This window comes from Saccopteryx leptura, chromosome 4, assembly GCF_036850995.1.
Source record: "Saccopteryx leptura isolate mSacLep1 chromosome 4, mSacLep1_pri_phased_curated, whole genome shotgun sequence".
NCBI lineage: Eukaryota > Metazoa > Chordata > Mammalia > Chiroptera > Emballonuridae > Saccopteryx > Saccopteryx leptura.
The window spans coordinates 109,941,921-109,966,873 of NC_089506.1; the positions used below are offsets into that span (position 1 = coordinate 109,941,921).

Here is a 24,953-nt window from a genome sequence, read left to right on the forward strand (position 1 = left end):
CTACATAAATGTACTAACTGGTAGTAGAATAAATCCCTAACATTCTAAAACAAAAATAAGGTTATGTGAAAAATAAGGTCTCTTCATATATTTCTTTTATATTTTTGCCAGAAAAAAAGTTAAATTTATTTGATGCATAGTCTGGGAGAATTTTTTAAAGAGAACTTTCTAAACCCATCGTGCAGATTGCTTATTATGTAGACAAACTAAAACTAAAACAATTTCAAACTGAATCCTGAACAGGACTGACAGAACTAACCTAACTATACAGGTATGAACAAGTCAATATTGTAGCACTGTGCAGAAAAATTATTTGTTAAAAAGACTATGCACAGAGAAAATCCCATGCTGGCAACCACTATAAAGAGAAGCAAACAGAAGTATAACATAAAACTATCAGAAAGCCCTGGCTGGTAGCTCAGTTAGTAAGAGCATTGTCTCAATACATCAAGGTTGAGGTCAGGGCATATACAAGAAAGCATAAACAAATGAAACAACAAATCAATGTTTCATTCTCTCTCTCTCTTTCTCAAATCAATCAATAAACTACCCTCCCAAATAATAAAAGACACTTAAAATTTTTTATTTATGATTTTGGTGGGGGTAGGGGGGAAGAGTTAGAGAGACTGGAACATCAATCTGTTCGTTCCTGTGTGTGCCCTGATTGGAGATTGAACTGGCAACCTCTACACTTTGGGAATATGTTGCTCTAACCAACTGAGCTATGCCACTAGGGCAGACAAACACTTCATATATCAACACCAGTTAACGTTTTAACTGCTACTAAATATCTCCAATTCTATATGACAAGGAAAGTAGGGTTTGTGGGAAATTGGGAAACTAACATCCACTGAAAACCAATTCTTCAAATAAATGTAAGTTAAAAATTTTGCTTTCTACATGTAAATGCCAATGCATATTACAGTATAAATTAATACTGATAATGTACAGAAGTTAAAACTACATCCACCTGTCGGACTTTAGTTTTAATTTACAGATATGGAAATTGGATGATTTTGCATACCTTCTATGTAATCAATGTTCAATTCAAATCGCCAATCACTAGGAAGTCAATAAAAGTCATGAATTTGATAAAATTGGATCCTAGTAGATCCAGTCTTAGTAGTTTCACCCTGCAACTCTTTTTACAGACATAAACTGCTACATGCCTGCATCAACATTCTCAGTCTCCTGTTGAAAGTGTCATGTTACAATCTAAACCAGGGGTCCCCAAACTTTTTACACAGGGGGCCAGTTCACTGTCCCCCAGACCATCGGAGGGCCGGACTATAAAAAAAACTATGAACAAATCCTTATGCACACTGCACATATCTTATTTTAAAGTAAAAAAAAAAAAAGGGGAACAAATACAATATTTAAAATAAAGAACAAGTAAATTTAAATAAACAAACTGACCAGTATTTCAATGGGAACTATGCTCCTCTCACTGACCACCAATGAAACAGGTGCCCCTTCTGGAAGTGCGGCGGGGGGCCGGATAAATGGCCTCAGGGGGCCACATGCGGCCCCCGGCCGTAGTTTGGGGACCCCTGATCTAAACACTTCATTAAGAAATTGGAAAATATTTGTAAATCTACAGATTATTTTGGAAAGTTCATAAAACTCTCCAAATATTTTTGCTTAGATACTAAAGACAGTAATTTCAAGTATTACATAACTAGACTCAGCTAACTACGGGTGGTTTGTACTGCATAAGCATATTTGGGAGTCACTGCAACAATATCATGGACTTTGAAAACTTAAAGTGTGAAAATATTTTCCACACTTAAAATTACTTCTTCAAGAAACGAAAACCTGTAGAAAATGCATACGCCCACAATTTTCAAAGTAGTTGAAGTTATTTGATAACCTCGCAAAATGACCGAATAGCTTGACACTACGCTCCAGACAAGATCTTACCAATATCATTCAAAAGATACCAACTCCGAGTACCCGTTCAGTCACATAAACAGTTTGCCATACATCAGGTAACGCCAAACATTACACCCTTTCATTCCACCTTCCCGGTTTCGGATATACAGCTGCCACAACTACCCTCCAAGGGAATGTGAAGGTGATAAAGTAGTACTCCTCAACTTCCAGGGCCTAAGTCGTTAAGTTACCACTGCCAAGAAATAAGTAAGACTGAAAACACCCAAAAGTAAGACCCTTTCCCCCTAATTGGTCTGGAATGCGTAAACAGGGAGCTTCAAAACCTATAACCGTATTCCTGCCGCCTTGCGTCGCACGCAAATGGCAATATCTAGCAAGGGGTTCCCAAGCCCACCCCCAATCGTAATGAATCCGGCCTCTCATCTGAATCCACCCGTCCCCTGAGACAAAGTCGACGGAATCAAAACGAGGAAGAGAGACGAGGCCCAAGCACCAGGACCTGCTGCAGAGTTGAGGGTGGGATGCTCAAGGAGCGCAAGATCCCGGCGAGCCCCACGCAGGGAAGGAGTGCCAGTGCAGGCCTTCCCCCCTCGGGTCCATCCAACGCCTTCGCCCGTCCCGGACAACCGCACCAACGCACACAATTCAAGCCTACCTCCTCCCTGAGCTCCTCTCGCAAGCACAGTCCGGAGACGTCACCGCCGCCGCCGCTCAGAGGAGCGGGAGAGGCGACCCTGGGTCCCCGCGCCTGGCCCCGGGGGGACGGCGACAGGGAGGAGGTGCGCGCGCGGCTCCCGGGAACCGGCCCTCGGCAGGCGAGCGGCCCCGGGGGCGGCTGAGAAGCGAAGCTCGCCTGCCGCTTCGCCAGGATCAAGCCACACTAAAACGCGAAAAGAAACACGACGAAGATCCGGGAGCAAGAAAAGGAAACGGACACACGATCAGGCCACTGGGAGGACCTCCCGACAACGCTGCCGGAAGTCGAGGGTTTGCCCTGTTGCTCTCTAGACCCAGGCGGCTTCCGGCCTTTAAATTAGTCGTCACACGCAGGCACCGCCCCCTTGTGAACAGCCTCTGCCTCCGCACCGCACCTGCTGTCCGTGGTCAGCCGCAGTCCTCAGCTCTTTGTGACAGGTCCCTGGACAGAAAAACCTGGAGCCGGGCACATTCAAAGTCCCCAATTAAAACAGAATTTGAGAGCAAGAGTTTCCTTCTTTTACTACATTTTTTATTTTTTACAACAAACGCCTGTTGTAAATACGACACATTGTCGAAAGTATGTACGTTCACTCGGTCTACCAAGTTTAATGAACACTGAGTTGGAGCGACACCATCGTGTTCTGTTTTTGACATCCCTCCACTGTCCGCGCCGCTGTTCCTTCGGGACCCACGGGCTACACGTTTGTGTTTTTAAAGGCGCGAGAAAGAATTTGTTGCAAATTTGGAGCAAAAAAATCTTTCACGTACTTCTGACAGCCTTTCTCTTTGTTGATTAGTGGCCAGTGATTTGCATTGAACTAGTTATTAAAATTGCTTGCGACGGCTAGTCAAACGTCGTGAATCAAAGACCAGAAAACAGACAGGAGCTTCTTACAAATTAAAAAAAAAAAAAAAAAAAAAAAAGGAAAAATGTTAATGTATTTATTACATTTATTTTGTTCTTCGACAAAACCAAGACATTGGAAAACCTTTTATCGAAACTATGGATATAAAACTTAAAAAGAAACTGGCACAATGATTTGGGCTTGTTGGGATCAGTCAATTAAAATGTGGGAGCAGAATTAAAAAAAAAAATCAAGAGCATTAAACATTCCTGATGACATGCCAAGCTATTTTAGAGACAGCGGCCAGAGCTTCCGTGCACGTGGGTTCGATGAAACGCTTTGGCAGCAAGAATCCATATTTGCCTGTATCTCGAAGTTCAATTGTAAAGGAATATTTGATGCCCAAGTCATAGATCCAGTCATCCGGACCTCCAGGAGCTAGATCTACAAGAAGAAAAAAGATGTCACTTTTTAAAATACAGATGTTTCAAGTTAACTAACAAAATGGGATGTTTCTTTTCTAAAAATGATATTGCTTTGCATTTTTCTTATTATTTATTAATATACGTTCCTGGTAGAAAATGGAGATTGAAGGAAAACAGGTTAAGGAAAAAATTAAAATTACCCATAACTTTACCAAGAAGTGATAATGACCGTCAGTGTTTTAGCACTTTCTTTTTTCAGCACAGACTTGAACCAAAAATATTTTAACTTAATTTTTAAATTTTTCTAAGTTGATTTTTTCCCTACATAAGTAAACATCCTATACATTGTTTTCTAACATTTCTAAACATAATCTATCGTAAGGAGCTTTATGTATTGATGAGTTCGAATCAAATAATTTTTAACTAACTCATAGAATTGCACTGTAAAACTGCATATAAATTAATTTAAATATTTATTTGGAGACCTTTGGAATTTTTTTCTAATTTCTAAGTAATATAAACAACTTGACAATGAACATTCTTGTTTATACATAATTGTTTCTTTGTTCCTTTGTAATATTATTTCCTAAAAGTAGATTGCTAGCATAACTGTTTGTACTTTTTCCAGTATGCTACCTGTTGCCAAATAACCCTAAAAAGAATTGAACCAATTTATACCTCCACTAGCAAGATACGAATATGCCCACTTCTCCCTCCCACATTATCCATGGGTATTTTGCATATTCTGGCAATTTTATGGATGAAAAATAATATCAAATTGTCTTTATGTTTCTTTGATTATCAGTGAATTGAACATTTTGTTTGGTACATTTGTTGTCCATGTTTATATATTTTTTTATCAATTGTCTTATATTTCTACTTGATTCAATTTATAGATTGCTTTTAAAAGCAACATTAGTGTTGTTAGTTCTGTGAATTATGGGGAGAATTTTTTATTATTTGTTTATTTAGCTTTCAATTTGGTTTATGATGGTTTTTATACGAAAATATTTTATTTATCTGGAATTTATTTTGGAGAAAGATATTTTAGTAATCCAATTTTTTTTCTGAGTAACCTATCAGGTTTCCCAAGCCTATTAATTGAATAATCTAACATTCTTAAGTGGTTAGGAATGCCTTCTTTATGGGATACTACATCTCCTTATATATTTGTGAGTCTTTCTGTACTCACAATTCCCTTATCTTTTTTTTTTTTCCCCTGAAGTGAGAAGCAGGGAGGCAGTGAGACAGACTCCCGCATGCACCCCACAGGGATCCACCCGGCATGCCCGCTAGGGGGCGATGCTCTGCCCATCTGGGCCGTTACAACCAGAGCCATTCTAGCGCCTGCGGCTGCGGCCATGGAGCCATCCTCAGCGCTTGAGCCCACGTGCTCCAATGGAGCCTTGGCTGCGGAAAGGGAAGAGAGAGACAGAGAGGAAGGAGAGGGGGAGGGGTGGAGAAGCAGATGGGCGCTTCTCCAGTGTGTCCTGACCGTGAATGGAACCTAGGACTTCCACACACCCGGCGACACTTGAGCCAACCATATTCCCTAATCTTGATCTGTCTCTTTCAGGTTCAGTCCACACTCCACACTATCTTAATCACTATAGGTTTCTAATGTATTTCAATACCTGGTTGGAGCAAATTCTCTCTTAGTGGTCTTTTCAGAATTCTACAAGCTCTTTTATGAAATTTATTCTTTCAAACAAAGTTCAAAATCATTTATGCGTTCACTGAAATCTATACACAAATTAATTTAGAACTGACACATTTTTTTATATTGCTTTCCCACTCAAAAACATGGCAGGTTTCTCCTTTCGTTTGCCTTCTTTCACGTGCACCAGTAAAATTTTCTAAGTTTTAAAATATAGATTATATGGATTTGTGTGTGTACATACATATATACATTTAACAATGAATCCACATATTTGTATGTAATTTATGTGCATGTATACGTATGGATGAAGTAGGATCTTTTTTCCATTTTATTTTCTACCTGATTACTGGTCTTTTTGATATGTAAGAAAGTTATAGATTTGTGTAAAACTGCCTTACTCAACTTTTTAATTGTTACTAATATTTTTTGTTAATTTTCTACTGTTTTCCAGGTAGACAACCATATAATATGTAGGTGATCATTTGCACTTCTTTCTAATACTTACACTTGAATTAATACAAAGGTGTTTACTGAAACATTGTTTATAATATTGAGGAGTATTCATCAATAGTGGATTGGTTAAGTTATTCATACATTCAGCAAATATTACTGACAACCATTATCAATGTTGTCAATTTATTCTTCTAGCCATTTTCTTGTGCTTACACACACACACACACACACACACACACACACACACACGTGTGTGTCCTGAATGAATGAATGTGTGGAGATGGCCTGATTTCATCCTAACAGGAAGATGCTCTACAAGTTCCAAGTTCCTCCAGTCATGCTTTCAGGAATGATAATAGAGAAGAAAATAGAAATCAAGAAAGCTCTGAATTGTGAAAAGTAGTTGTAGGGTTTTTCTATGACAGAGTGAGGACCTAGGCCAGAAGGCAGCAATGGACCAGTGACACCGAGAGACAGAGAGAGATACTATCGTGTGGAACAATCTGGCCTCAATTCTGAGACAAAATGGGGTTGTTGAGGAGGAAGAGGAAATTGGTGATTCTCAACTTTCTACTAAGAGGGCATCAGGTGTTCAAGCAATTTATTGAAAATAATATAAATGTGCTTATTAGTATAAATAGGTTTTAATAATCCTATAGATCATACTTATTAGAGGAAACTCAGAGACTTCGAACATACTGTCTCAAGGCTTTTCACATGCCTTTCCCTCTCCCAGATTGTCCCCCACACCTTCGTGTGGCAGCCACTTACCAGGTAGATCTCCCAGAAATATCACCTACAGAGAGACCCTCCTAGGCCACTTGAGCAAAGCAGCCTCTCTCTCTCCTGTAGTCATTCTCAAACCCACAAGCCTGTTTATTTTCTTATCAATGGAATTGTACTATATTTTACTACTTAATTGTTTACATCAGAGAAGGAAAACTTTCCTGTAAGGACCCGATAGTAAATATTTAGGCTCTGTGAGTCACATGGTCTGTGTCACAACTACTCAGCTCTACTGTCCTCAAACCATCATAAACAATACACAAATGGTGTGGCTGTGTTCAAATAAAACTTTATTTGGCTACACTGAAATTTGAATTTCTTATAATTTTCAAAGGCCACAAAATCCTATTCTTCTTTTGTGTTTTTTCAACCATTAAAAAGAAAAAGGAAAACCATTGTTAGCTCTCAGGCTATACAATATTAGTGCGCTATATATCACCTGTGGTTCATAATTTGTTGATACCTGGTTATATGTTTATTTTCTCTTCCTCTTCTCTCATCTCCCCTCCACCTTCAAAAGAGCAGAATTGCTGTCTGTTATCCTACTGTGGGATAACAGTCCCTCAAAAAAAATCTTCCAACAGAAATTAATTTAAAATATTTAAGAGTTTGCCATATAAATATTCTCATCACTGTGATACAAACCAAAGACATTCTGCTCTAGCATGTTATATTATATTCTTGGGCACAGGCTGTTACTAAAAAGCAACTACTTGAATTGTGTCCCCTAGACGTGTATAGTGTTCAACCTACACAATCTTACTTGGCAGCCCTGGGCATCTTACATATTCTTTTGACCCTTTATGACCTTTTCAGCTTCACTCTAGTATGAGCCAATCCTATAATCACTACTCTGTAGCAATGAGCATAATTTTTAAATGATCATTTTGGCCTCTTTTAAAAATATTCACTTGTTAGTATACCTTCTTCAGCTCTGTCATAGCTATTATGTTTCCATGTATAATTGTTACAATCCACTTGTTTTACATGTGCCCTTGTTTAAAGATGCCATTTAGAAAAATTAAATCCACAGAGAAAAACCAAACACACAGATTTGTTTTAGTACCTCACCGTTATTCAAGATCTTAGGAAGAAATACTTACATAAACTTTCTGAGCCACTGCCATGTGTGTATCTGGCACCTTTACCAGTACGCTCAATAGCATGGACCGCTTGACTGGCCACTAGAGACTGGAATCAACAGGATATGAGATTTCAGTTAATGTATAGCTTTAAGACAGGACAGATAGAAGTGTCTATAAGAACCAATCATAGGGTCTGACCAGGCAGTGGTGCAGTGGATAGAGCGTCGGACTGGGACGCGGAGGACCCAAGTTTGAGACCCAGAGGTCTCCAGCTTGAGCCCAGGCTCATCTGGTTTGAGCAAGGCTCACTGGCTTGGACCCAAGGTCACTGGCTCAAGCAAGGGGTTACTTGGTCTGCTGAAGGCCCGCAGTCAAGGCACATATGAGAGAGCAATCAATGAACAACTAAGGTCTTGCCACGAAAAACTGATGATTGATGCTTCTCATCTCTCTCCGTTCTGTCTGTCTGTCCCTATCTATTCCTCTCTGACTCTCTCTCTGTTAAAAAAAAAAAAAAAGAACCAATCATAGGTTAATTGACTCAAACTCTATATATGAAGAAAGAGCAGGATAGTGGTTGCCAGAGCTGGGGGGGCAGGAGATGGGGAGATGTTGGTTAAAGGATGCAAACTTCCAATAATAAGATGAGTAAGTCTTAGGAATCTAATGTACAGCATGGGGGCTATAGGCAACAATATTGCCTTATAAACTTGGAAGTTGCTTAAAGAACAGATTTTACATGTCCTTGCCACAAAAAGAAAAAATTGAATTATGTCAGGCGATAGATGTGCTAGCTCACTTTATTATGCTAATCATTTCACAATATATATGTGTATCAAATGATCACACTGTGCACCTTAAACGTACATAATCTTATATGTCAATTATATCTCAATAAAGTTGTAAAAACTATATATGAAAAATCTGCATTTATTCAAAAGGTAAATCAAGAAGAATAAATTAACTTCAAAAGAATGTTTTTTGCTTTATGGAATTCTCAATTGGGTGACGCTAAGCATTAATTCTTTCAATACCTTAAAATTTTTATTTAACTTGAGAAAAAAAGAATTCGCCTGCCTTTCTTAGGAATTTATTTATTTTATAAAAGAATGTATAACTATATTTCAAAGGCAAACAACTTGGGGTTTTCCCACCCCTAGATAAAATTATCACCAAATTTGAAATCCAACTTCTCTAAACAGAATTATAACTAAGCATAATGGATTTCCTTCTCAGAAACTCAATTTTATTCTGTGTAAAACGTCTATAACTCCCAAAGACTCATCCAATATAAAAGATATTTTCTCTGATATAAAGCAAGGTTGATAACTAAGTCTCTTGTTTCTCTACATTTTTTCTAGCTTATCCATATCTTTTCTGATATTGATTGTATTCATGGTCACACTCTTGAATGACACAGGATTCTCAGTGGGTATGACATTGTACCATTTCTTTGTTTAAAATAAAAGTTTGAATGGGACCTCATTTTCTACAGGGTAAAATGCAAATTTATTCTGACATTCAAACAAGCTACCTTACCTTCACGAGCTGACCTCACCTACTTTCTGATGGGGTCACCCTTTCCCTTGGTGCCCTCACAATCCCTTAAACATACTTCCTGTGGGGAACACCATTTCCTTAGCTTGGAACATCTTCCCTTCCCTGTCCATCTATAGAAATCCTATCTTTCAATGGTTGGCTGGAATTGTATCTGTCCCTTGGGTCAATAGCATGTTATCATTCCTTTTTCTTCACTGTATTGTACACTACATTCCAAAAAAAGTGTGTGTGGTGGGTGCTATTACCTCAATGCTGCAACTGGAAGTGCTTTTCATAGGACTGTGGGGGACAGGAAGGTCGGCATGCAGACAACTCCTAATGCTAATATCAAACTGATCAGTGTTGTGCTGGGACTTGATTTGTGGTGACTATTGTTGAAAGCTAGCAACTACAAAGCAGATACACAATTCCAGAGACTCTTGTCCTAGTCCTTGCTCATATGGCTTTATATGTAGACCACTTCCAGGTGGAATGGTTCTCTCCTGACCTTCAAGGAGCATCAACTTTTCATGCAGAGCCCATCTGGTGGACTGAAGTTCATGTCCTCAGGGTAAGGTTTCCATCTTTATGTTCTTTCAGTGAACCCTGACCCTGGATTACTCCTGTAGAGTTGGACCAAAACTCTAGAGGAAATTTTGATTCTTGAACTAAGAATTACTTTATTTCTGAAATGCTAGTTGATAAAAATAAGTAAGCAGCACTTACCAGTTCCTCATGGTCTTTGCTTCTGCTCCTATTGTAGGAATATGGAAACACTATCTTCTGAGAATATGAATGCATAGCAATATAGGCTTTAATATGATTGATATTTCTTCTCAAGAAATTAGCCACTGCCTTCACTTCTGGCTCCGACTCAGGGTAAGGTCCACAGTAGATTTCTGAGCAAGAGAAACTTGATGCACCTTTCTCTGCGATGGAATTGATAGACTGGAATTATGAGGGGCACACAGTGATTTTTCTTACAAGTATGTCTTCTCCTAGTATTTATGGCATATTTTTAGGTAATGAATTAGACAGAGCTATGTATATAGCATAGTTATTATGTCCACAAAATGTTGTTTATGTTCCTTTTGAAGTCAATTATTTATATATACCCTTATAGCAGACACTCCAATAGCTGCTATCTTGGGGCTGCCTCTGGCAACCTAAGAGAGTCTCAGAAATGCTAGCCTGTCTCCAAAAATCTGGTTGCAGGAGAAAATAAACCCCAGGTTTCCTTTAACCCATTATAAGTGTGTTTTTAATGTATTTTTAAAAATTACTAGTCAATATAGCCTATAAAAAAGAAGTCTCATTTGGAAAGTCAGAATAGGCAAGGCTGCTTTCAGTGCTACTTCTAACTTGCTAACCTGCTTTAGTAAATAAAATAATGTTTATTCAATCCCTTCAAAGATTATATGATAGTATATATTACTTCAAATGTTAACCTGCCTCTCAACACTCTCTTTTCTGTCCCTAATCCACTGGGATGTATCCCCAGGGAGCAACTTCTGACCAAAAGTTATTCCTCCCTGGAAACAGTTTATTGATTCTGAATTGGCTTCTTAACTCATGTTCTGAAAATCTGAATCCCTCCACTGATAACCTGAAATTGAGATGAAGATTCTAGTCTCAGTCCAGCTGTTCTTTCAAACAAAGAAGGTAACAACAACAACACTGCCAGCTGACACCCATAGAGCACATGGTGTAGGTCAAGGACTCTACAAAGATCGACACAAAATATTTTATTTCATCCTCACAGCAACCCTATGAAGTAAATGCCATTATTTTAAGAGATGCAAGTTAGACATTGGTAATCATCCTATACAATAAGTGTCTTATGTGACATAGTGTTAATCACTTGATTCTAATCTCAGCTTTGGGTAAAGTTTTTCAAGCTTTCCATACCTCAATTTCCTCATGTGCTAAATAAGAAAAATTTCCATTGAATGAGGATTTAATGAGGATTCAATGACCTTATGCATATAAAGTGCTTTGCACAGTGCCTGGCATAAACTAAGTATTTACTGTTTGTTGTTTCTTGTTATTGTCATCATCATCATCATCATCATCATCAGTGTCCTCATTATCATCGTCTGGAATGGGAATCAAAAAGGCCAATGTGTATCACAGAGATGAGATGGGGAGAGAAAAGAGTCATTGAGCATTGAGCCCCTGCACTACTGCAGGCCCCATTCTAGCCTGTTTCTGAGTACCAGCTGCATCCTTGCCCTTCGGATGTTGGGCTGCTCCATTACCCTTACAGGATCTGCCTTTCTTATTTACGCTGGCTCTGCTTTCTTCCTGTTATTTGCAGCAGAAGCAACTTGAATGTTAAATATTCTTTTTCCCACAAGGGAATGTGCTGAACATCCAAGACGTTTCCAAATATTTTATTTGTTGGCCCTGCCGGTTAGCTCAGCGGTAGAGCATCGGCCTGGTGTGTAGGAGTCCCAGGTTCGATTCCCAGCCAGGGCACACAGGAGAAGCACCCATCTGCTTCTCCACCCCTCCCCCTCTCCTTCCTCTCTGTCTCTCTCTTCCCCTCCTGCAGCCGAGGCTCCATTGGAGCAAAGATGGCCCGGGCACTGAGGATGGCTCTGTGGCCTCTGCCTCAGGCGCTAGAATGGCTTTGGATGCAACAGAGCAACACCCCAGATGGGCAGAGCATCGCCCCCTGGTGGGCATGCCGAGTGGATCCCGGTTGGGCGCATGCGGGAGTCTGTCTGACTGCCTCCCCCGTTTCCAGCTTCGGAAAAATGAAAAAAAAAAAAACCAACCAAATATTTTATTTGTTTTAATTTTTAACCAACAATGTGATTGGACAAACTACTTTTGATAGTGTGGTTAACTTTGAATACTACTGGCCTTTCCCTCTTTTATATATAGTTCTAGAGAATAGTATATGGGGCTAAACGTGGGAGAGGACGTGAGGAGTTGAAAGGCCTTTCCTTTTGCACTAGCATTGTCTCACAACATTGGCTTTCATTGCAGCCAGCCACCGAACATGCATTTTGGTTACAAGAGCGGGAAGAAAAAATAAGAAGTTCAAAAAGAGAATTTATAACTGAATAGTGAGTGTCAGACATACAAGAATTTCAATAAATTGGAGCTGGTCAATGTGGCTTTACAGCCCAGATCTGCCATTTTCTCGCTCTGTGCTCTTCCACAAGGGACTTAGCCTGTTTTTATTTTGTTTATTTATTTACTTATTCTTTATTTATTTTTAAGTGAGAAGAGGGGAAATAGAGAGACAGACTCCCGCATGTGCCCCGATGGGAATCCTACTGGTAACCCTTGTCTGGGGCCCATGCTTGAATCAGCTGAGTTATCCTCAGTGCCCTGGGTGGATGTTTGAACCAGCTGAGCCACTGGCTACTAGAAGGCAAGAGGGAGAGAAGGGGGAGAGAGAGAGGGGATGAGAAGCAGATGGTTGCTTGTCATGTGTGCCCTGAATGGGGATTGAACTTGGGATGTCTGTATGCTGAGCCAAGACTCTCCACTGAGTCAGCTGACCAGGGCTTTAACTTTCTTTTGAAAGCCTGGGTTCTCCATTCATGATATTTTCCGGATGAAATCTGGGAGTTAAACTATGTAAACTGCTCAGCACTTCGTAACCATCAGTCTTATTTGTTCAGGTCTGTTTTATATTAACTGCTGCTTCCCTGACTCCCTAACCGGGATGGGAATGAAAATAAGGAAAGAAAGCAGTGTTCTGTTGTGTGGTGTTTCCTGTGTACTCTGGAATAACGAAATGCTCAAAAGTACAAATTTTCACTTCTTTTTTTTTAAAAAAGAAAATATGTAAGACCATTGTCATAGGATGGTATAGGGCAAAGAAGTGGGAAGAAGAGGACCTTTCTGTGGTGACAACAACTTTGTCCTCTTGTAGTTCCCAAGGATTCACCTGCACCCACTTTGCAAAATGTAGATAATTCAATTTTACTGTTCAGTGTTATTTCATTCTGTAACTGTTTCTTAAATATAGTGCCTAAAATAATATAATGGGAGTCTGGAGAGTGAACTAACACCTATCTCCCTGAGAGCAGACAATGTTTTTGAATGCTTAAATCAATATTCACTGAGCACCTCATTCAAATCAAGGAATGATAAACTCCCACTGTGCTAGGTGTAACTTTATCTTTCTGATATTTATAAAAGAAAGCATTGGTTAAGAAAATGAGTAGTTAACATAAAAGAAAATATTTCCAAGCGCCATACAAGTACACATTTACCTATGCAATTAAAAATGAAAGGTACCCACACCACCCTGGTCTCTGCTATCCTAGGAATAAAATTATTTGTTTATTAAAGCAGGACATTTAACAGTCCCTTTCTTATTATTCTAGAAAAATAGAATTTTAGAATTTTGTAGCCAGATGGGACCTTAAAGAACTGGTCTAACTTCCTTCTTTTAAAGATGAGGAAATAACATAAGAGAGGTTAAGGTAACTGGCTGACCCTAGTCAATAGTCACAACATTGCATTTAACTATAAAGTGTTTATTATTTAAATTATTTCCTGATTCAGATAGGTCTCCCCTCTAATTAGTTTTAATTAATGAGGCTTTCTTTTTTATTATTATTAATTTTAATGGGGTGACATCGATAAATCAGGGTACATATGTTCAGAGAAAACATCTCCAGATTATTTTGACATTTGATTATGTTGCATAACCCTCACCCAAAGTCCAATTGTCCTCCTCACCTTCTATCTGGTTTTCTTTGTGCCCCTCCCCTCCCCCTCCCCCCTCCCTCTCCATCCTGCCCCCCCCACCATCACATTCTTGTCCATGTCTCTGAGTCTCATTTTTATGTCCCATCTATGTATAGAATCAAATAGTTCTTAGTTTTTTCTGATGTACTTATTTCACTCAGTATATAATGAGGCTTTCTTTATGAATATCATTTTTTTCGTGAAGAGACATCGCTCAAAGTAAAACAAACAACCTACCACACCAGTGTTTGGAAGCAAAGTTCCTGTTCAGGTCTGTTCCAATGCAAAGATTGTTTTCATGAAAAGAACGGTTCTTTCTCCACATTCGATCCTAAGTAAACAAGATACAGATAACCAGGGTGGCCGTGCTTGTGGTTTAAGGAAAGACAGGACTTTTAAAACCCACGTGACCAGGGTTGCGCCTCTCTCCTGAAGTCAGGTCCCTCCCTTCAATCCTGTCGTTGTCTTCAAAGCGTTCTTCCTGCACTGCTCCCGTTTCTACCCAGCCAGGTCCCAGTCATAGTCACTCAGACTGTTTTCGTTTGACTGAACAACATCACAACATTTGATCAATTTTAACCCAGTCAAGTGATATTTTCACTTGTTTTTGCTAGTCTGCTTGTTGGCCTTCTTGTTTGGTTTTGTTTCCTTTAATTTTATTCATTGTCATCTTGAGTTCCCTTCTAAGAAAAGAAAAACAACTTTGTGTTTCAGTTTAAATTAAAACTAGGAGTCACGCATTTCTTTTTTAATTGAGATATCTTTGGCATCTAACATTGAGAAAATTTGAGGTATACAAGATGCTGATTTGATACATTCACATATTGTTATATGATTGCCATTACTATAGTGATTGATTTAGCACCTTTATAATAAGTATCACACAATTATTCATATTTTTGTGGTGGGAATAGTTAAGATTTAGTCTCTTAGCAAGTTTGATGATTATAATAACAATATTGTGAGTCATGAGTTTCAATGCTCCCTTTAAATTGAATTCAACGCTCTCTAAAAGCGACATGGGACAGAGCTGGGAAGATTCCTCTAGCCTGATGGCTCCTTTGATTGTACTGATTTGTCTCCGGTTTGCAAATTCCTCATTGTATTTTGGGGGCAAACTAGGAAATTCGATCATGTAAATAGTTATAGGACTGCAAGTTCTAATGTTGGGGTGATGTGGCACTCTTTTCCTCATTCTCACCAGCCCTCCTACCAAGCCACCCAGTCTGCTTCCACACCCTGGCTTGAGGTTTGGTAGCAACAATTTCTCTGGAGAAATTAGACTCTCAACCTGCAGGAACTAATTGGCAGAGTTTAGACACAAGGACAGCTAAAAAGTAGGAACATCTAAAAGGTGTCTGAATTCCACTGTGATTCAAATGATGCGTACATTTATTGTAATATCAATATATAAATGTGACCATTTACTGAATACCAAATTAGTATTATGTGCTATTCTAAATATTTCTCATTTACTTAGTTTAAGACTTGTCCACCTCTACCTGCAAACTTTTATTCACAGTATTCCTCTCACATAAGATGATTTTTTCATCAATTTCTATTCTTATCTCTTCTGTATAAATTGCCTCCTACATGAAACTATTCCTGTATAATCCCATCTTTCTAATCACTGCAATTATCCTCGTTTTTCTTAGTATTTACACTGATATGCACTTAGTTATGTTTTTATGTGCCCCTCATTAAATTAGAAAGAAATGTACTTCATATTGCTTGAGTAATTTTACATGAATCATGATATTGATAGACTAGAAAAACTATTGATAATAGTTTCCAGTATAGATGAGATTGATCAGGATACTCATGCTCATGATTGTGTTAAAGCAGGGGTAGTCAACCTTTTTATACCTACCGCCCACCTTTGTATCTCTGTTAGTAGTAAAATTTTCTGACCACCCACCGGTTCCACAATAATGGTGATTTATAAAGTAGGGAAGTAACTTTATATAAAATTTATAAAGCAGAGTTACAGCAAGTTAAAGCATAGAATAATAATAATTACTTACCAAGTACTTTATGTCAGATTTACGTTAAGTTTGGCAAAATAAATCTTTATAAAACAACTTACTATAGTTAAATCTATCTTTTTATTTATACTTTGTTGCTTCGCTACTGCCCACCATGAAAGCTGGAACACCCACTGGTGGGCGGTAGGGACCAGGTTGACTACCACTGAGTTAAAGGGTCCTAAGGTTTAAATTTACATATCAGAATAAAAGTTCAATTAGAATTCTGTTCTAAATTGCAATTTATGATTTTACAAATCAAATGCTATTCAAAGGACTCCTCGTAAAAATAAATGGACCTAGGCATTGTGCATTAATGGCTTATACTATCTCAAAAAGAGTCACAACTAGATATTGTACACATAGTGATGTGAGAACACACTATCACAAAGAAGAGGTCTTGTCATAAGCCAATCTTGAATCTGATTAAGTCTTGAGAACCCAAATATCAAGTTTTAGAAAACGCAGAGGACAGAAGCATAGGTTAAATTACAACATGGCAAAATTTAACTAGCAAATTCAGACAATATGAAACTCTTTAGTTCAATGAATAAATTGCAAGGAGGATCAAGAGTGAGAGCATCTATGGATTATAATAGAATTAAAATACATATAAGCCAATCATCACATACCAGCCTTATTTGGATCCTCAATCAAAGAAACTATTAAAGTGTTATGATACAATTGGAAACTTAAATATTGATTAAATCTTTTATTTTCAGTAAGTACTGTTAATTTTTATATATAATTGTATTCTGGTTATTTTTTTAAAGAGCTTTTTTAGAGATGCATATTGAAATATTTACTGGTGAAATAATATGATATCTGAGAGCTGCTTCAAAATAATATGGGTTAGCCTGACTAGGTAGTGGTGAAGTGGATAGAGCATTGAACTGGGATGCAGAGGACCCAAGTTCAAAACCCCGAGGTCACTGGCTTGAGCATGGGCTCACCAGCTTGAGCATGGGGTCACTGGCTTGAGCATGGGGTCATAGACTGGATTGATGCTCAAGGTTGCTGTCTTTAACCCAAGGTTGCTGGCTTGAGCAAGAGGCCACTCGCTCTGCTGTAGCCCCTCGGTCAAGGCACATATGAGAAAACAATCGATGAACAACTAAGGTGCTGCAATGAAGAACTGATGCTTCTCTTCTCTGTCCCTTCCTTCCTGCCTGTCCCTATCTGTCCCTCTCTCTGTTTCTGTCACACATAATAATAATAATAATAATAATAATAATAATAATAATATGGATTAGGTAGAAGCAGGTTGAGCATATAGACAAAAAAAGGTTGGTTTTGAGTTGATTATTTCTGAAGCTTTCTAACATGTACATAGGAGTTTACTATACATTATTTATACTCATATATGGTTGAACATTTCCATAATGAGAATTAACTTTTTCATAATGAAACATTGTGCCAAGATTTAGGATTTTATGAATATTCAGCCTGTGTATTCTATATTCCCAGAAGAGGGCAAGATTTCTCTTCTTTGCCTTCACCTACCTTTTTCCAGGTATAGTCATAACCATCCACATTAACTACTGGCATAACATAGAAATCCATGTGCTTCAGAAGATTGGTATATGAAATTTCTTCCCCATAGAATTGAGTTACCTACAAATTAAACCAGATATGTTTAACAACATCTCTTTTAAGTTCTTGTAAATGAGGTCTGTTTCTTTTATGTGTTTTTCTTTCTTTCTTTTTCTTTTAAAAAAAGGTAATTTGGTGTGCTAAGATTTGCAAATTTAACTTACAGAAAGAATATCAGCCACTGGAAAGACTGATTTAGGGTGCTAACCTTCTAAGTGGTGGTAAACACCTTGGAAATGGGACACATCGTCTTCCTATTAATGGAGGCAGAAAACAGAACCGTACATTTTCTAAAATTTCCTTTGAAAAACAAAAAGAATTATTTATTAAATCCATAGAGCCTACTACAAAAATTTAAGGAAGCAAAAACTGCTCCTTTTTCAATAATTTATATCTATCAGAGCTTTAACTAACCTTGTTTCATGTCCAGACAGGACTAGTGGTATTTTCTACATTATCTTTATAACTTGTGGAGCTAAATTTTTGCTATAAGAGTTTGTTTTCTAAGCATTAGATCATTTAGCTTTAAAATCAGTGGTAGCTTTTCCTAGGTGCTACCTATAAGTTTCCAATAGGCATCATCTGACACTGCTCTTGTCTTGACCTTAGGGTCATATATTTCAACACTATCCAATGACATCCTCATTCTGATGAGTAAGGAGTACACCTCAGAATAATCAAGTAGAGGCAGGATAACCACAAGGCAAATTTCAGCTGGTTGAAAAATTTCATCTAGGGCTAAGCTTTGGTGTAAAACTTTCATTGTGGCAACATTGCTACAATTTAACTTGTGGATCAGTTTACAATTATTTGTTGCCTTACACTTGACTCAAAAAACCTTAAAAATGGTTTATATTATTGAAAAAAGAAAAATGTCTTTTAAGTCTCACCTTAGCTATAGCAAAAACTTTATCATTTTCTCTTTATTTAAAATACTCTTTTCATATTTCACTAAAACAATCATGAGTCATATTATATATTTTTTGCAATAGATAACCACTTATGAAATATAGGAGAAAAGAAAGAAAGAGTACAAGTTACTTTTTAAATCTACTATGGGTGAGAAATGAAAGCTTACTGAAAAGGAAGCAAATTTTATAGAATAAAAGAAGCATTTTTTTTTTTTTGAAGACAGAGAGAGAGAGTCAGAGAGAGGTACAGATAGTTGTTCATTGATTGCTTTTTCATATGTGCCTTGACCCTGGGGCTACAACAGATCGAGTGACCCCTTGGTCAAGCCAGTGACCTGGGGCTCAAGCCAGCGACCTTTGGACTCAAACCAGTAACCATGGGGTCATGTCTATGATCCCATCCTCAAACCAGCAACCTTGTGCTCAACCTGGTGAGCCCATGCTCAAGCCAGATGAGCCTGCACTCAAACTGGCGACCTCGGGGTTTCAAACCTGGGTCCTCCACGTCCCAGTCCAACACTCTATCCACTGCACCACCACCTGGTCAGGCACGAAGCAATCTTTTAACTAGTTGAGCAACATTGATCAATAAGAGTTCATATATCACCTCATAAATTTAATTTTCTAAATAAAATTTAAGAAATAATTGAGCAACTAGTTAAATACATTTTTGTGCTATATATTTTAAAATTTATTTTGGAGTCATCTATCAAGAATAGTATAGCATTTATTAAAAAAAGGTTAGAGACCTCATTTATTTCAAAATAACAACTCATTGATCATTTTAATTTCTACAATTTTACAATGTTTGGTGATGTTTTAATAGATGTAGTATGGTAGATTATTTTTGTCTGCTTCACTCTATTTCCTTCCTACCTTTCTCAGTGACTAGATGGGAGTTTCATCAATAAGTTAGGCTTGTGATCAATGTTAGCCCTGAAATTTTGTGTCTAATAAACAGTGCTCCAAACAGAAGGGATGAATGAGAGCTGAAATATAGCCTTAGAAAAGGGAGGGGAGAGGAAAACTGTGCAGTAAGGGGCCTTCTTGATGCCTGTAAGTGGAGAAATAAACCCTGATGAAATGTGGCCTGAATGGGTCAGCTAGATAATGTTATCCTCAGGTCCTTGGATATTTTTCTGACCGACTAAGGGTAAGACTTGATTGTACTTGGCAATTGGGCAAATTTGTGTTTCTCTTCAGGCTTTTTGAGGATTACAGTGGGATTACATCAATATGGAGAAATTTAAGAAATTTTCTTAATTAACTTGGTAAATACTGGATGCATTATTAAAATCTTTTCATATTAGACATTTATCCAGTTGTCTGGACTTCAAAAGCATGCAATCTAGATATCTAATCATGTCACCAAAGTAAGGTTACTCAAAAATTCTACAAGCCTTGTACTTCTGACTTAGTATTGTCAACAATGCTTAAAGATATAATTTTTTTCAAATAACAGTTTTAGCCAAGTTGAACATGTTCATGAATCTGATAATTATTTCCTATCAATTTGTGATCCGTGTGCCATGTGGTATCCAATGAGTTTTCACAGTATTCTAGAAATACATTTAGTGTTATGGGGGTTTTTTTGGTTTTTTTTTTTGTATTTTTCGGAAGCTGGAAATGGGGAGGCAGTCAGACAGACTCCCGCATGCGCCCGACCGGGATCCACCCGGCATGCCCACCAGGGGGCGATGCTCTGCCCATCTGAGGCGTCGCTCTGCTGCAATCAGAGCCATTCTAGCGCCTGAGGCAGAGGCCACAGAGCCATCCTCAGTGCCCGGGCCAACTTTGCTCCAATGGAGCCTTGGCTGCAGGAGGGGAAGAGAGAGACAGAGAAGAAGGAGAGGGGGAGGGGTGGAGAAGCAGATGGGTGCTTCTCCTGTGTGCCCTGGCCGGGAATCGAACCCAGGACTCCTGCACGCCAGGCTGACGCTCTACCACTGAGCCAACCGGCCAGGGCTGTTATGGTTTTTTATCTAATGAATCAATCACTTTTAATGAGGTAGGTGGCTGAAGAAATTATGCCTAACCCACAAAATACAGTAAATAAATATTTGCAGAAGGAATGCATTAGCAACAAAATAAGTAACATAATTGTAATCACTGTCCTACTCTAAGAAAGTGAGAGGAAAGATGAAGAAAGGTGATGTCGAAGGAGAGATAGGCAAGATAGGAGAATAGAGCAAATATATCCAAGAACTGGAAATCTGCTGAGGACAAGAAAATAAAAGCATGCATATCATGTATAAGGAGTAAGAGAAGTAGAAGGAGAAGAAATGAAGAAGTCAGATTGTTGAGTGGTTCCTCCTAGCCTTTCTTGTCATTGTCCATGGCCATATTTTGGACCTAAGGATCAGGAAGAGAATCATTTCTGAGACTCAGAGGATGGCCATGGGAGAAACTCACTCTAATAGAGTTGAGGTTAAGCTTAGAAATGTAGGGTTCATGGTCTATCATTTAGGAATGATGGATCATTAACTGGATTTCCAGTGCCTCTCCTCTTCCAGGAGGATAGGGCTAGTCATTATCATTTTTATTTTTATTATATTCTTTGTCTTATCTATGGATTTTTTGATGCCAAGACCTTCTTCAGGCACAAGGCTCCTTATTATGATATATACAAAAATATGATCTGCTTAGTAATGTTGTAGTTTATGTTTCATTTCCAAGAGCAGAATATGGCAAAAGATGTCTGGATAATTCCAACCAAAAGAAGAAGAAATGAATTGAAACTCAATTTAGGTAATTGCTTCAGTTCTTTCTTCTACTGTGTACTGTTTCTTAATAATTTTCTAGTGTTTAGCCCTAGCTAAAAATGTAGGAAGGAGCCTGACCTGTAGATAAAAGCATTGACCTGGAATGGCTGAGGTCGCCAGTTCAAAACCCCGAACTTGCCTGGTTAAGGCATATATGGGAGTTGATGCTTCCTGCTCCTTTCCCCCTTCTCTCTTTCTATTTTATCTTTTTCTCTCTCTAAAAGGGAATAAATAAAATATTAAATAAATAAATAAATAAATAAAATGTAGGAAGGAAAAGGCTGGCACTCATTAAGGCAATTAAAATGCTTGAAGTTATGGTAGGCAAATAAATATATGCATAAAAGTCCCTGGAAAGCTTGTGAGAATTGTACGTCTCTAAGCCTCAGCTTCAGAGATTCTTAGTCATGAATTCTAGGATGTGACCTGGGGAAATGCATTTAATAAACACTACAGATAATTTTGACAAGGTGGTCTCAGGCCACATACTGAGAAACTCTGGTTTAAGAGAACGTGTATACTGTACTCACATAGTTTATGAACCACAAGCAGAAAGCTGGAGAGATCCATTCTCTGGCATGGATTCCGCAGTCAATCCACACAGCGTTTTTGGCTGTTTGCTGCTTTCTAGAAACCTGCCCAAAGAAAACCAAAAATAAAGTAATAATGAGAAGTCTCAGGATAATACCTTCCATTTAATTGGACTTAAATTTAACCCTTTTAACAAATCTAAGACACATGTATTCTTATTTGAATTCCTTTGAGAAGTCCAAGAAAAATGGAAAGCTGGTGAGACAAAGTTGAGGAGTTGAGATTACTGAAGTCACATAGCTGGTGAGAGTCAGAATTAAGGCTTGAAACCAGGACTCTTGATGTAAAGCTCTTTTATTTCTGAAAATCTAACTAGTCATATCAGTGCTGCCTGTGGAAATAAACAGTGTGTTCGTAAAGTCATGGTGCACTTTTGACCGGTCACAGGAAAGCAACAAAAGATGATAGAAATGTGAAATCTACACCAAATAAAAGGAAAACTCTCCCAGTTTCATACCTATTCGGTGCAGTTTGATGTGGGCTCACGCACAGATTTAAGGCTCCTTAGGTAGCTATCCTATATAGCCTCTACAGACTCGTCACTGACTGATGGCCTACCAGAACGGGGTTTCTCCATCAAATTGCCGGTTTCCATCAACTGCCTATCCCACCGAGTAATGTTATTCCTATGTGGTGGCGCTTCGTTATAAACACTCCGATATTCACGTTGTACTTTGGTCACGGATTCGAATTTAGCGAGCCACAGAACACACTGAACTTTCCTCTGTACCGTCCACATCTCGACTGGCATGGCCGTGGGCTGCTCTGCTGTATACACGGTGTTACATCATCATCTGCGCATGAGCACATGCTGCCACATCATCCTACAGAAACTGGGAAGGTTTTCCTTTTATTTGGTGCAGATTTCACATTTCTATCATCTTTTGTTGCTTTCCTGTGACCGGTCAAAAGTGTACCATGACTTTACGGACACACTGTAGAAGCAAAGACCAGAGAACCAGTGCTTCAGGCACTCTCTTTACACTGCAGTAGAGGTAAACTAGGTGAACAGGTCTGTCTTGGTGGGCAATTCTCTGCGGGCAGTGCGGGGCAGTAAAAGGTTTGGGAAAGGTAAGGCAGTAGTGCCAAAGGTAAGTGTGGACGACCTCACCAGTGTCCCAGGGCGCACACTCTTTATGTGTAGACTATTTTCCTATTTCACACAAAAAGAAGCACACATCTAACTTCACACAAACTTATCACCCCCAGATCTGGGGATGGAAGCCTTGTTCTGATTCGCAGTCCTGGGACTTAGTGCAAGCTGTCAGGTCTCTGGAAAAAGGAAATTTCCCCAACAGTAGCCTTCATGGTCTTCAGAAGAATTCTCAAACACACCTCCAAACAAAATCATCATACTTTATTTGCTTTGAAAAATTAGTTATAACACAATTTTAGAGTGTGGAGGGAGGGGAGAAGAATGCTGTAAAATCAAACAAATATGTGGGGTTGAAATTCCAAACAAAAAAAGAGAGCATTAGATTTTTATAGGCTGCCATATGAATGACCCAAGGAGGATTTTTCTTAACTAACTGGGAGAGAGTGATATTCAATGAGAAAGCAAATGAGAAAGTTATATGCACTGACCATAAAGAGGTAAATAAACTGTATGAGGAAGAGAACTGCCTGGCTGATTTAATCTATTATATATTATATATTTTCTTTCTTTCTTTCTTTCTTTCTTTCTTTCTTTCTTTCTTTCTTTCTTTCTTTCTTTCTTTCTTTCTTTCTCTCTCTCTCTCTCTCTCTCTCTCTCTCTCTATCTTTCTTTCTTTCTTTCTTTTTTTTGTATTTTTCTGAAGTGAGAAGTGGGGAGGCAGAGAGACAGACTCCCGCAGGTGCCCGACCAGGATCCATCCAACATGCCCACTAGGGGGCGATGCTCTGCACATCTGGAGCATTGCTCCCTTGCAACCGGATCCATTCTAGAGCCTGAGGTGGAGACCATGGAGCCTTCCTCAGCACCCAGGACAACTTTGCTCCAATGGAGCTTTGTCTGTGGGAGGGGAAGAGAGAGATAGAGAGAAAGGAGAGGAGGAAGGGTGGAGAAGCAGATGGGTGCTTCTCCTGTGTGCCCTGGCCCGGAATCGAATCCAGTACTTCCACACACTGGGCCAACGTTCTACCACTGAGCCAGCTGGCCAGGGCCTAATCTATTCAATTTAATAAAAAATCCTGAGTTGTCTGAATGAGTTGCCTTCTGTCTATGCTAAGCAAGATCTCTTGGTACTGGTCCTAATTCTGGAAAGATGGGGGAACCCCAGACACTCACATTAGATCATGATATGAGCATCCTTGGCCAAGTCTCCATGCTTGGGACTAAAGCATGAAGGAAGCACAGCTTTCCAACATGTACATCTAGGTCCCAGAAACATGAGTTCCAAAGAGTACACACATCATGGCTGATAGCAAATGTTGTGGGTGGGTATGCCATGATTACAAGGATCCAATCTGGCCAGCTCAACCTCCAAGAAGACCCAGTGCTTCAGATGTCTGTCTTGAGAATGCACTGCAAGTTTCTGTCAGAACAAAGTAAAACTCAGAAGTCCAGACTTAAAAGCTGATCTGGTTGACCAAAACAGGCTCACCTATCACAATGTAGGTGATGTTGGGAAACTATATGTAAATCAAATATTGTTAAATAAAATATTTTTTCAGTGGTTAAAATTTTTCAATAGCTTCTACTTAATTAAAAAAATGTTCTGCTCACAAAAATTAGGGGATATTTTATCACTTCATATTCATTTTGAAATATCCCCTAATTTTTGTGAGCAGTATATATATATATATATATATATATATATATATATATATATATACAGAAATAGCAATTAACAGGCAGGAATTAGTATGGTTTCATGGCTCCCATAATTTCTTCCTGTGGCTGTACTTACTCACCTTTATTGAGGTCGATTTATTTAACTGAAAATAAATAAGCAAATAAGTGTTGATTGGAGCAGAAACTGTCACATCA

The 24,953-nt window shown here is 38.6% G+C and overlaps 2 protein-coding genes across 8 annotated transcripts in view; both read right to left on the reverse strand.

Moving 5' to 3' along the window:
• The window catches only part of ZC3H13 (zinc finger CCCH-type containing 13), an 88,087-nt gene extending 85,213 nt beyond the window's left edge, over positions 1–2,874 (reverse strand). For all 7 annotated transcript variants that reach the window (XM_066380977.1, XM_066380981.1, XM_066380980.1 and 4 more), the window contains exon 1: positions 2,549–2,874. The gene's annotated coding sequence lies outside the window, so the exon portion shown is untranslated. The remainder of the gene's footprint in view (positions 1–2,548) is intronic.
• Positions 2,875–3,521: 647 nt separating this feature from the next.
• The window catches only part of CPB2 (carboxypeptidase B2), a 41,423-nt gene continuing 19,991 nt past the window's right edge, over positions 3,522–24,953 (reverse strand). Inside the window, exons 6-11 of the mRNA XM_066380973.1 lie at positions 21,922–22,026; positions 17,629–17,739; positions 14,339–14,432; positions 10,112–10,314; positions 7,865–7,952; positions 3,522–3,881 (exon numbers count right to left, since the gene is read on the reverse strand). Of these exons, the coding sequence (XP_066237070.1) occupies positions 3,697–3,881; positions 7,865–7,952; positions 10,112–10,314; positions 14,339–14,432; positions 17,629–17,739; positions 21,922–22,026 (786 nt within the window). The 3' untranslated portion in view covers positions 3,522–3,696. The remainder of the gene's footprint in view (positions 3,882–7,864; positions 7,953–10,111; positions 10,315–14,338; positions 14,433–17,628; positions 17,740–21,921; positions 22,027–24,953) is intronic.